Raw genomic sequence first — 14,387 nt, 5'->3', positions numbered from 1 at the left:
TCTTGCTGTGAGGCCACAGTACTAACCACTATGCCACCGTGCACCCCCTGAATAAAATAAGGGTTCCACTGTGCAGCCTCTACTAAAATAATTAATAGTTATTAAATTGGCATGAAAAGGAATGGTTGAACACTTTGGGAAACATGCAGAAATCCAGATGCTGCACAAGTTTAACAATTTTTTCTCCTTTTAAAAGACGTATTGACATAACAGTTGATCTGAACCTTGTGTGGGTCATTGATAACCTTTTCCAATCGATAGATTTTATTAACCGTGATGTCCGGTAGACTCTTTGTTAACTTTAGGTAAAAAGTAATGTGAAATCCAGGGATTGTTGGGTGTCTGGAGACCTTTAGAAAACAGCTTTATGCGCTTTCCACAGTGGAGAACCAAAGTCGATGTGCAGATTTTAGAGATTATAGGAGTTATGAATTCATAAAAAGACAGAAAGTCGTTTATCTCAGGACAAGGAAGGACTTAAAAACCAGTTAACATTTAATTTAATATGTCATTTTTTATTTTATTCTTGTCTATTCAGTTTTTCTTTAAAATAATTTAATATAAAATCTTTTATATTTGACCATTTAGTTTTTTTTAAATATTTCATTTTTTTATTTTCATGTCTACTCAGTTTTTTAAATAACTTCATATATATATATTACATTTTCTTGTCTTTTTTCATTTTTTATATTTTATTCTTGTCTGTTTAGGTTTTTTAAAATAATTTAATATTTCATTTTTTCATATTTTATCATTGTCTATCTAATTTGTAATTAATTATAAATGAATATGTAGACATGAAGGTGTTAAGACAGCAAACTATAAAATTTTGAAAATAAAGATGAAAAATTGATACTAGAAGAGGATTTCAATTCAAACAGTTTCTAACAAGATCATGACAATGTCACAGAGATTCAGACCATGTGGATGCACCCATTGAAACGCTGAAGAGTTTTCCTTTATCCCAGTCTTTCATGTAGGATACAGGATCTGCCAATTAAAACATGAGATGTGAGCTCCAGAAAACTACGTACACAAGCTGCTGGCATACTGAGACAAATCACAATAAATCAGAGACCTGCTCAAAACTGTCTATCAAATCAAATTTATTGGAATTTAAAGGGGGGGGGGGGGGGGGGGGCTCTGAATTACAGGCTGCAGTTACAATACATAACTCCTCCCATGTTTCATAAAACAGTTCAGTCTCATTTCAGATAGGAAATTTTCTTTAAAAAAAAAAAAAAAAATTTTCACATTTCAAGAAAAACATAAATGCATCAATTCTGATTTATATGTCTGAAAAATTAGAGTGCTATCAAAAATAATTTGGGCCAAGAAGTATTAAAGGTCGTGGTAGTGCTGCATTTAACTTTGTTATGAAACCCAAACTGATACACATTCACGAGAAGAACAGAGGCACAACAAACTAATTAAAGCCTATGTGTGTGTGTGTGTGTGTGTGTATGTTCCAGTTTAAAGGGTATTATCCTTAATGATACATTAAGATGTAATGGGATTTGCTAAACATTTAAATCATTGATGAAACACTGCAAAATGTGAAGTCCTACAAAAACCTATATAAAGATTCTCATTTTTTCAGAATTAAATTAATTTAATGGAATTAAATACATGCTCTCTATATATTATCTAGCTATTTATGCATAACAGTATGATTAGATACAAATAGATTTCTATGAACTGTTGCTCTCAACACCAAAATGAAGAAAACCACTTGTGAAAATAATCAACCTGATAAATACAGCCACAACCTGTAAACGCTGCCTGCCAATGTAGCTCTTTGTTTTGCAGATTTCACAAACAGATTTTTCACAAGGCACTGTAGACAAAGTTTGGTTCACTGTCCACAGATCAACATCAGTCCCAGCAACACGGTTTTTATCAGGAATCGTGTGATTAAAATGCATTTTATCATCCTGATGCAGCATCAACACATCAGATCAGAGGAAAATGCAGTTTTGTTGCTTTATGTTATTTACTCCTCATCCAGCATGCAAACATTTTCATCAAACATTACACAACCACAGATTTAATCCATATTTTCTTTAGACCCTTAATCTCACCTCATCCCCACACCAAATCCTCCAATAATCACGAGGAAGCCATCCAAGGTGAAGGGATATGGGGAGTGGGGAAAGCAGCTAAAAGACAGAATCGATGTTACGCGTATATTGAAGACTTTATCTTGAAAGTTTTCTTTTAAAAGAAACTTGAAAATGCCATGGTGGTACTTGTGGTTGTTGAGCAGGTCTGCCAGATTTGTGCTGGAGTGTTTAAAAAATTGAACATTAAAAACCTGGAGTTTGGAGTCACAAATAACATGTTGCCTTCAGACACGCAACATACAACACCTGGCTCATAACATGTACACTGTGTTAGCATGAATTCGCTAGGGATGGTGTAACTTGTACTTTTTATATTTTCATCATTTTTAAATTATATAAATGATTTAGTTAACCATGTTAGATGGTGTTGTGTAATGTTAGCATATAGTTTGGGCCTAGAATATTATGTATTCTGCATAATGTGGCAGCTCCAAGTGTTAGCAACACATTTGCTATTACTTTCAAAACAAAATAAGTTGTTTGTACTGTTATGCTCATATGTATTCATCCCCTTTCATTAAAGAAAAGGCTGAATTTACAACAGTCACTCAAATAACTGGAGACTTAAAAAAGGAACATAACTAAAAATTTGTAAAAATAAAACACTGTTTTTTCATTTAATTGAGTTGAAGAAAGAAAAAAAGAAAAAAAAACCAAATTGGTCCTGGACAAATTAGAGCACTTTTCTGTTGAACAGTGGGACAAAATACCTGTCAACAGGTGCAGAAGTCTGACTGAGAGGAACAGAAAACACCTGACTGGAGCGGAAACATTAAAGGATTGTTCAACAAAATACTAGTTTATGAGTGATGTAATATGTAATATGTAATAAATTATCTTATTTGTTTGCTTTTTAAAATAAATATTTCTATTTGAACCAGAATTAGAAAACAATGTAATGTTTTTCATAATTTTTTTTATCTATTATTACTTTAGTCAATTTCAGTTTATTTTACAGGCAGCTGTTTTTTTTCCTTCTTTAATGAAAGAGTATGAATAAATATGAGCACAACTGTACGCCTTCAGATGCTAAAAACAACAGCTCGGTGTTACACAAGGTGAAAGTTCATATTTGTGTTAGCAAAAAGCTGATTCCTGCTAAATCTTGTATCTTTTAGGCAGATAAACAATCTATAAAGATTAAACTTTGCTAAACATGTTAAAGGACGTACAACAAAAGCTTTTCAAGAACTCCCGCTCAAACACGCCAACATTTTATTCAACCATCAGCTGAAATAAGCAGCACTAGATATGACTTTAGAGCCCATGCTAAAATCTTCACATTAAATAAACCACACACAGTAACAACCTGCATCAGCGTTAGCTTGGAACTAATGGATCAGCAGTTTAGAGTAGTTACTGTATGCTAATCATGCTAACTCAAAGTAAGTATAAAAAAGAAATTCTAAATTAAAATATTTTTTGTTGTCATCACTAGCTAACAAAGTGTTACCTTAGAACTTGATATGACTGAATAGTTAGCATAGACTGAGTGGGAATTAAACCAAAAACCATAGACTGTATATAGAGATCGGCGGAGCCTCCAGGAAGTTACCCATAGAAGAGCTGAACTGAAGCTCGGTGGGCGGTTCCTACCATCGCCATCTTGGCAGGGGCATGCACGTTGTCTCACCCAGAAAATACAAATATGGGTAAAGAGGTGGAGCTGAGAGGGGGGCTGTGAGCGTCATGGTGGATGATTGACATCAAGTGAACTCCGAGCTTCCTGTAGCTAAGAGCTAACCCAGCTAACCCGGAGATAACGAGAGATAACGGGAGTTAATTAGTTACAGGAGGTTGGCGGGCTAAGGCTAAGTCACATTGTTAACCGGCTAAAAACTGCGGTTGTTCTACGTTCTTCTTTCTTGAAGCGGGAGATTGGGTAACTGTCAATCAAAAGGAGACGCCCCTAAATATGCAGAATTTCAACATTAAATTACTTTTAAACGGGCGAGTTAGAAAAGAATTCACTCCCTCCACAGTTGTCATGAAGGTAAACCTGACCTATTAAATCAAAAATTTTTGTACCAGGCTGTAAACATGCTTATTTCTGCTGTGAAGTTGGTCTTTTTAACATGGGAGTCTATGGGGATTTGCTCTGTTTTGCAGCCCCTAGTGGATGAAGGGGGAACTGCAGTTTTATGCACTTCTGCATCGGCTTCACTTTTACCTGCCGGAGGCTCCGTCCACTTTTCATATGATCTATGCCAAAAACACAAAAATGTTAGCATGCTACTTATTAGCTTGGCGACTACAATAGCATGGTCTTTCCAATGATTTAACCTCAACAGCCAAAATGTCTATGGGCTAAAACAATTGTAAAAAAAAAATAAAAATATTAGCATGGAAGTTTTTTTTTTTTTTTTTAACTCAGGAGCGCAAAATAAAAATTTGGCATTTAATAAATTCCAATTCAGAAAAAGCCAACATGTGTAAGGACTATAGTGATGTTTTACTCATTTTGTTAAGCGTTAGCTTGGATTTCAGATTTTATAAAAATGTGGTCTACAGTATTTAAACAAAGTTAATGCTAACATCTCAGAGAATTAGCATTGAAAATGTTAGCAAGAAACTGTTTGTTGTTCAGTGTTGCAACCAATTGTACATTTGCTATCTTAGAAGCTGATGTAAAACAAAAACGCCTACTGTCCAAACAATGACTAAACAGGATGCTAAGAAGTTAGCACTGGAAAAAAGTCTCAAAGGAAGACGCTGATTTGAGTTTGGACTGACCTAATGACTTTATTATTCACCAGTCAACTATCAAGTGTGCTGATGAGGTGCAATTACACAACCTTAAACCTGACGTAACAACATGGCTCATCGCTTCTATTAAAAATCAAATATTTTCAAAGGGTGGTGATCAGGTTGATGAGAAATGTTTGTCTTTGCTATGCATCAAACCATGTTTATATACTCCAAACCTAGAATAAAATCATATTTATATATATAAATTTAGTTATTGTAACTGAGGAGCCTGACAGTCTTTGGTTTACCAACCCCTGTAAATGTCATAAGTCACATACGGATAAACAGCGTGATCATTTTTATAGTAAATCTTACAGTAAACCTCTATGCACACAGACATGAACTATTTCAGTAAACTTCATTTAGATTTTTATTAAAATATACTGAATGATATTTAGTTATGTCCACTCTTCATGCCTACAACATTTCATGATTCCCACTAAAAACAAATCATGGTGTTGGACCAGATGAAAGTAAAGCTGCATGTCATCACCTGATTATGAAACGCAAAGCAGTTAAACACGTGATTCAGGCCAGAACAACACCATCTAGCCGTTACGTCTACTCATACAAGCCATTGTTGAATTTTTCTAACTTGATTTCTTCAGTCAGTGCCAGTGTTTTCATTATTTGGACATGCACCGTTACTCATGTACACGTTGAAACTGAATAAACATGAATCAAAAGAAAACTAAATATGTAATAAATTAGGGAAAATGTTACTCAAGTCTGGAATGTTACATGTATTAAGTCTAGGAAAGGTCTCCAATTAAAACAGGCTCTTCAACCTCAAAAAGGTGCCTTCTGTATTATGCAACACTTTCCAACCAAAATAAACAAGAAAAAATACATAGACAAGATGATCCAGACCACAAAATGTGAACAGAAACATGTATGTGCATGCTTTTTTTCTATTTTGTTGTTTACTTCTGTGCATTTCATGGAAGTTGAGGTCACAGTGGGTAAAAAGTGGGAACTATAAATCTCTGTGCAGCAGACACGCACAGCTGCACAGTCCATAAACCGCTGAGTGGACAAACAGCAGATAATCCTGGCGACAGATGGCGGCAGAGAGGATGGCAGCTTTGTACGTCTTCACGACAAATCAGCCGAGAGCCTGTTAGGAGCTCAAAGGAAGGAGAGGGCCGAGATGGTGGGAAGGGCAGAGGTGGAGAAGAGAAAACACCGGGCCAAGAGAGGAATGACCTGCAGCTTTTAATCTTAAATAAAACAGCACTTGGTTGCATGCCATGAAAGAAGAGCTGTTACAGAAAAAGGGAGAAAATCTGCTGGAAAAAGAAAGATAGAATGGAAACAAACAAAGATTATGGGATGTTTCCAGTAACAGTGGCCTGACCAGAAGTAGACAAAAGGAGCTGTGCTCTCTTGGGGAGCAGCCAAAGCGAACAAACGAGCCATTATTCTTACAATCTCGACTTCGTCATCAGTAAATAGGCTGTCTACCAACAAGCTGACTCAGCACCTTCTTCCTGCCATCATGGTGGACGAGGAAAAGAAATATCTGATCTGTAAGGTACAAAGTATTTACATCAACGTGAGGAGGTTTTTGGTTTGAGCTGTCACTGATCCCATCAGTAATCTGGAAAAAAGAAAAGATCCTTGTGGAAATTAACAGGCGACAAAACGTAAAAACGTGGGATTAAATCCACACGGTCAGCAACTTTGCTGCTTTAACTTCACACCGTCTGGTAGCTTACGAAGACGTAGGCTGAGAATAAACTTTCGTTTTATTACGCATTTTTTTCATTTAGTAATAGTTTCTGCACCTATTCAGAAACCTACAGCTGGGGTAGGTAATGTTGGGCAGTTAGGAAGATGTGAAAGCGGCGCCCTGTCTTGGCTCCTCCCCCTCTGGTTTTGCTCCTTGCGTGATCCAAGGCTTTTTTATTCGCAGCTTTTTCCACCAACGATTTTCTCTTTCTCGGCTGTTTAGCGGGAGGCAAATAAACCGAGCCGGGTCGGGAAATCCTTCCTTCACTTCTTTGTATTTTCATCCTAACACGCTATTAATATGCAGGGTGTGGCTATCAGGTATGCGCTGCTGGAGGGGGAGGAGGGGAGCCGGGAGAAGAAGCTTACGAAATATAAGAAATGGAAAAACTCCATTTGGGTTGGAACGTTTGGATTGGTCAGAGTTTTTACAGATTTACAGTAATCTGATGGATCTAACTATATTTCTTATTGTTCATGATTACAGAATGTATCGACTACTATCAGGACAAGGAAACACTTCACCCAGAGTAAAAAAATAAAAAGTCTCTGAGCAACATTACCAACCACAGCTTTAAATGCTACGTGTTCACAAGCTGTGATACCCAAGCAACCAGTAAGGATGTCAAGTCACATGATGACCAGCGAGAAAAATAACGTTTAAGCTTAGACGCTCTGTGCGTGGTTTTTCGTGCAATCTATGATACCACTGCTGTCCTTTTCTGCTGTGATTGCAAATAAATACTAATTTCGTCTACTGTTGCCATGTTTATCACCGCAAATTTGGTGCGCCCCCTGCTGGGATCATGTGGTAACAAACAGTATACAAGTATGAGCTCATTTATATTCCATTACATTCTAACGTACACAAACCAGTATGTCAGTGCAAACGCACACTCTCATGCAGGCTTTATACTGGCGTGTTTGTTGGGCAACGTCTCCACTAGAGGGCAGCACAGCGTTCACCTCAGAGTTGCGACATTAACTAGCAAACATAGTGACGTGTTGATCCCGTAGCCAATAAATACATCCTGGCTTCTATAGTTTCACACGTAGGGACGTTACCCTCACATATTTTATTGGTCAAGAAATAATCCCAATTATATGATTAATTTCTCAACACTATAAATGTGTAAAATCACAAGAAGGTCTTTAAGTTTTAGTTGGAATTGTGAGAATTAATGCATTAATGCAATTTTTTTCCCCCCCGCACTAATCCCAATAGACATTTAAAATTCAAACAGATGTTGATGCTTTTGTGCACGTAGTTATTGTGTCACAGCAGTGAACTGAATCCATCAAAAACTACTTTGTCCTCCCTATTTCTGAAGATCCTGACAGTTTTTCAGCCAAATATTTAGAGGATGAAACTTATCGCACAACTTTTTTGTCATTGCATTCGCAGGTAACGCTGACCTGCTGTCATGGCTGGTGATGTTTTATGCAAAGCGATGATATCGAGGAATCTTAATGCTTGTCGCATGTTGGCAACGCCAAATAACACTGTGGAGCTTTCTCAGGGTGGAAACAGTTCATATAAAGCACCTGGATACGCGTTTATAAGCTCTCTGAAAACACCAAAACAAAGACAGACCGAAGGCTTCGCTGGTTTACGTCTGTGAGCACGAACAACTGCATCTGCGATGGAACCGGCTGCCTACGCAGGTTAAAAAGCAAGTCTATTTCTGGTCAGACAGTAGATAGTTTTATAAACTTTAAATAAATATTATGTTTTAGTTTGCTAGATTAGCATAATTACCCATAATTCACAGCAAAAGTGACAATGGAGGGAGCATGGTGGTAAAACCACCAGCCAGGCGGTGGCGAGGCTTTCACAGTAGTTTAGAAACGTCAAACAGCAATGTTCCCATGACAACAGAAACCCAAAAAGCCACAGCGAGATTTATATTCCAACTGATCTGAAAGATTTTGGTGTTGTGATAAACCAGACATGTCAGCTGGAAACATGCCCATGTGCCCTACCAAAAACCTAAACCCGGGTGTGATTATTGTACACTTCAATACTACATACTCAGGAAAACACATAGTTTAGAGAGGGGAGGGGGAGGGGGGGGGGGGGGGGGAATGACATGTGGGGAGGAGTAGAAATGCACAGAAATGAAGGGTCCATTTCAAAGAATAAAAAGCACATAAATGAGGCGGTGTGGATGGCTCTATGAGCCGCAGCGTTGCATAACAACCATCCACCACAGACTCTGTTGCATAGATTTGATGTAAAGGACAAAAAAGGCCATTAACACATAAAGCCTGAGTGATTATTAACGTAACCTAAGAGTCAAATCACCTCTAAATGGTGTAAATAAAACCAGATTTTCTACACATTTCTTCAGGAGAAATGGAGCAAAGTGAAGCATAACTCTCTTTAATGATGCATCTAAGATAAATATCCATCTGCAGCTGGGAATTAGCATGATAATGGTCCTCTGGTCAAGATTTAAGTCGCTTTAAAACCATTTCTAATGAAACTAAAAGATGACTCAAATCTCTAAAAACTGTACGAACTGCCTGGTGGTTTAAGTGCCAATTCAACGCCTGATACAGAAGTGCATTTAAATCTCTGCATCTGCAGAGAAACTCATGAGAAAGTACGTATCAGGAATAAAAGCTCATTGCATGCTTGATTTTTTTTTTTTTTTTTTTTTAAATGTTGGGAAATTTCACTCATACGTCTGCCTGGGTGAGCCACAGCTCACCTTATTGCTCTGACCTGGCCCTGAGATCAGGAACTATCCTATATTATTCATAAATCCAACTTCCAGCCCTCGGAGAGGCGCCAACCCCAACTCAGGCTGCCTGTCAGCATCTTCGCTGCAAAGCTCCAGTGTAATCACAAAACCCTCACATATATAAAGTTTGCACACCACCACAGCAGGAATTTTAAAAGAAAACTTGGTAAATCCTTCCGCTTTGCTCAAAGTTTATCTTGATGAAACACATTTTGGGATCAATGGCCGAATATTGTGTTCAAATGACTAAAAGAAAAGCTTCCAAACTGAAATCCTGAAAATGTTTAATCTTGTTAATAAAAGGAGGAAAGCTGATGGACAGGGTTTGAAGTGATGAAGAGGTGAAAAGTCACATTAACTGGGTGCTACTTGTAGCTCAATGTGGATGAGGTGACTTTTCCCTGCAAATACTGCCTGAATCTTCATCCTCGCTCCACAGTTTCTGCTCAGTCTGGCCTGAGAGTTGAAATAAAGAATGAGAGGAAAATAATCTGACATCACTTTTAAACTCAAACGCAACCTGCCGTTAGCATCCGCTCCCTGTAACAGGCATTTCCCAGTCAGCAGCAGCTGTAAACACAGTGGGAGTGAAAGAAAGAGCAAGTCTCTCCACATTAGTTCGTCTTTAGTTTGTGGTGCACCAACGGCGAGGCGAACGCAGCCTTTCCATCACCGCTGTGGTCGCACTTCAACAAGATCCAAGTCAGAGTCTAATCCAAAAAGAAAACAACTAAATCACCTATGTTCAGTAGTAGCATTAGATCGGTGGTGGAATATTCCACGTCGGCAGCAGATTTGTAACAGAGGAGTCGAAGTGTGTGGAAAATGCCCAGGAGTTGTGGTGTACTACAGTACGATGGTGGGGCTGAGTTAGTAGCTGAGTGTGTGGCTGGAGTGTGCAGCTGTGAGCTGAATATCAATCATCCTTGGAGTTGTCAGCGACGGCGGCCGCGGGAGGCGAGTGCGGCCTGCGGCTTCGCTGGTACAGACGGTAGCCCTTTCTGCAAAGCAGCACGAACCAGTAGACCTGCGGCGCCAGGATGCACGAGTTGCCCAGGTTGGTGGAGAGCGGGAGGTGGAAGGGCACGCTGTACAGAGGGATGCCGTAGTGGCGGCCGTACATCCAGTACATGTAGGGGAAGAGGGCGATGCGGCACATGAAGAAGGTGAACAGAACCATCCCCCCGTTGGCCTTGTGCAGCCAGCAGTCCTGGAGGCTGAGCTGGGGGAGGACACAAGCGAGGAAGGGATGATGAAAGACTCAGGACTGATTGGTCGACATTGTTACCCGTGTTTAGGACGAAGAGCTGATCTCATTTTGACATGAAGCTGGTTTTCATGGTGAATCGCTGCTCTGAGGTTTGTGGTATCCAGTAACACAAGTGATACAGTCAGCTTTACATTCAATGTAAACTAATTATTCTGTACATTAGTGATTCTCATAATCTACTGGCTGATCAGAGGGAAGCTGGAAGTATCAGGTCCACCTTCTGGCACTGGGTCGGACTCCCGTTTTAATTCCTGGTGTGACTCAATCTAGTATATTAGAGTCTCTTTAAGAAAACCATCAGAAGATGCTACACTTTGCTCAGAAAGGGATGGACATGGTCAGCAGCAACACTCAGGTAGGCTGTACTGGTTAAACCATGTCATACTGGTACTTAGGGGACCAAAGTGGGACAAGAACACCCCCCACCATTCCAGCAGCAGCAGCCTGAAGCGTTGATTCTGATGGCAGGATGGATCCATGTTGTCATGATGCTTCCAGCTGATTCTGATCCTACCATCCTACCTCTGACATCAACCAGACATTCTGGTCCAGACAGCTGCTGCTTCCTGGATATTTTCTCTTCTTTAGACCAGGGTCCCCCAATCCTGAACCTCAAGGACCAGGTTCCTGCAGGTATTCCAAGTGTTCCTGCTGCACCACACCTGTTACTGCTCAATGTGTGTTTAGCAAACATGTGCAGAGCTCCTCTGAGTCTGAGTCAGGTGTGTTCCAGCAGGAACACTTGGAAAACCTGCAGGACACCGGTCCTCGAGGACCAGGATTGGGGATCCCTGTTTTAGACCATCTCCGTAAACCTGAGACAGCTGTGAGTGAAAATCCCAGGAAATACTCAGAACAACCACGCCATGTTCAAACCCACTTTAACGTCCTTTCTTCCTCCTTCTGACGCTCACATGACTAAACGCTGCCGTGTGACTGGCTGATTGGATGTTTGTGTTAACAAGCAGGTAAACAGATCGGCTTGATAGAGTGAATAACTAATATTTCAGACTCCAACAGAGCTGATAGATTGTAAATTAAAATATCTAATCAGTTCACTCTGAAACGTTAAAAGTATTCATCTGTCAGGAAAAGTATTTTAAAGACAGATGTCATGAATGTGTTATTTTAGGTTAATAATTGTCATGTCCTTCTGAACACATTTATCCAGCAACAGTACTTTCTCAGTTTTTGTGTGTTTTATTTGCAATGCAGCATGAAAGAAGTCGTAACATTTACGTTTTATACAGATTAAACCATGAAACATTGTTTCGTGGGACATGTAAAGTGTCATCCCGTAGCAAAGACCAGATGTCATCTTTGAGGGGAAGGACTTGAGGAATCTGCAAGTGAAGGCAGTAAAAACGTATGGCTGAGGTTCTGTTCATGCTGATGTGATCCAAAAGAGGGCAGCAGTTGCAGCTTTGCCGTTTTTCCCTGCTGACAGCAGATGTCAGCAGAGACCTGAAGGCCCACGGTCCACTGGCTTCACAGAGGCAGACAGTGGAGCTTTTCTATTCTTAGATTAATGCACTGTAAGACTCTCAGCCTCCCAGCACACATCCACTATGTTTTCAAATGTGGGAGCGTGATGCGTTGGGTATGGGGTGGTACTAATGAGGACATTAAATGCAGCAGATGGGTTCAGAGTGTAAACAGTGCCATGGTTTGTTTGCTTAATGCTGCTGACTGATGTCTTTTCTCCTTTTTTCTGGTGAACTATGCACCTTAATTATTGATAGAACAGTGACAAACTACCTCCCAAATGAAATGGAGATACTCAGGGTTTGGATGATGCAAGCATCTGTGCATCACCTGAGTAGCATTCTCAGAAGAAGGAAGAATAAGGACTTTCTTTTGCAGACAGAAAAATAAATCGGATGAGACGGTTTTCTTGTGCTGAAAATTTACACTCATAAAGGCGGTTTTTAATTTACATTAATCTTTTAAATCAATAATCTTTTATTAAACTATTAATAATCTGACAAGAAAAAGCAGCTTCACATTTTTAGATTTTAATATCGCTGCTTCTACAGAACCTACAACAGTTCAAAGAAATATTTCTACTGATGTTAATCTATTATAAGTCAGAGGAAAAACACCTGAAGGCTTCATGCATGATTAAGAACAAACTGCATCACGTTAAAGCTGCATGCTCCTCTCACACACTGACCACCGCGTCAAAAGGAGGGATTTATCATCAAACTTCTGGACTTCTGAACGCAACATGAGGAACGTTTTATAGGTTGAAATCCTGAAGAGACTTGCTGGTCTGAGTATTTACTGGGATTTTAACATGCAACCATCTCCAGGGTTTACAGAGAAGATCTGAAGAGGAGAAAATATCTGGTTGTTGATGTCGGAGGACAAACTGGTAAGACAGGGAGTCATAGAAGTACTGGTTAGTACTGGTTGAAAACATGGATCCACCCTGCCGTCAGGATCAACGCTTCAGGTTGCTGCTGCTGGAATGGTGGGGGGAGGTTTTCTGGTCCCACTTTGGTCCCCTTAGTACCAGTATGACATGGTTTAACCAGCACAGCCTACCTGAGTCCTGCTGCTGACCATGTCCATCCCTTTCTGACCACAGTGTAGCATCTTCTGATAGAAACTTCCAGCAGGATGATGCACCATGTCACAAAGCTCACATCATCTCCACCATGACAATGAGTTCACTGTCCTCCAACGGCCTCCACAGTCACCAGATCTCAGTCCAGCAGAGCAGCTTTGGGACGTGGTGGAACGGAGGATTCTCATCATGATGTGCAGCAACTGTGTGATGCTTCATGTCAACATGGAGGAGAACCTCTGATGAATGTTTCCACCTTGTTGTTGAATCCATCACACCAAAAATATAAAAGGAGGTCCAACTAGTACCAGAAGGTAAACTGGTTTCCATACAAAATCAAATAAAACCCTGTGGTTTCCTTAAAGAGGCGCTATTAAACTGATTTCACCGTGTGATAGTGTTGAATACTTCCATGGAGCTGAAAACGACATGCAAATGAAAGTAAATTAGCCTGAAATGTGCATGTTAGAGCCACTTTAAACTTTCTCAGCTCCTGTAAACTGAAGTGTACTTTACAACGCTCCACTGGGGAAGTTGGGAGGTGCTAATATTTAATCAGTGCAGAGAAATCATTCCTGCCTGGACACGTCATTCTGTCCATGTGTAATAAAAACAAATAAAAACACACTACTGCTGTGTTTAGGTAAAAGGGAAATAAAAAGCTAACTGGACGACTGAGTTCTGCCAAACTAAACCATGCTGTATTAACTTTATCTGACAAAATGACTGCAGACTAATGATATTTTCACTATGAAACGCTGCCTTACAAAAACAGGACTTCCCAGTTTGTTTCAGGTGGATGCCCACATGTACGTGCTGTCTCACCTGTATAAGCATTTTCCCAAGGGAGACGAAGGGTGTGCTGAGCTCTGTCAGAAACAAGCAGCCGATGAAGAAATCCCCCTGGTCCTTTCTGAAGAACTGAGGAACACACAGAGCACACACACAGACTGAGCAAACAAACAAAGACGGAGAAAAAGCACAGCTGACTCGCAGGTTTTACATGACAATAACATCTCGGTCTGAACTCAGTATATGAACACAACTGGAAAGAAAACGGTTATTCTGATGTGGATACATGCTTATCAAAGGAATCATCAGAGCTGGATCAAGCATGTGGAATACATGGTGTTGTGAGGAGTTACCTTACCTTTAGCATGTTCAGAGAAAACCCAGTGGTGGTACTTACAAAAGCCAGA

General features: G+C 39.8%; 1 protein-coding gene across 1 annotated transcript in view; it reads right to left on the bottom strand.

Annotated features, from left to right (window-relative positions):
* Window positions 1-4,845: 4,845 nt before the first annotated feature.
* Window positions 4,846-14,387, bottom strand: part of LOC306761880 (TLC domain-containing protein 3A-like) — a 31,744-nt gene continuing 22,202 nt past the window's right edge. Inside the window, exons 4-5 of the mRNA XM_079248208.1 lie at window positions 14,014-14,109; window positions 4,846-10,571 (exon numbers count right to left, since the gene is read on the bottom strand). Of these exons, the coding sequence (XP_079104334.1) occupies window positions 10,266-10,571; window positions 14,014-14,109 (402 nt within the window). The 3' untranslated portion in view covers window positions 4,846-10,265. The remainder of the gene's footprint in view (window positions 10,572-14,013; window positions 14,110-14,387) is intronic.

Source organism: Telmatherina bonti (assembly GCF_933228915.1).
Source record: "Telmatherina bonti genome assembly, chromosome: 10".
Classification (NCBI taxonomy): Eukaryota; Metazoa; Chordata; class Actinopteri; order Atheriniformes; family Telmatherinidae; genus Telmatherina; species Telmatherina bonti.
This window is presented reverse-complemented; position numbering and strand designations above follow the sequence as displayed.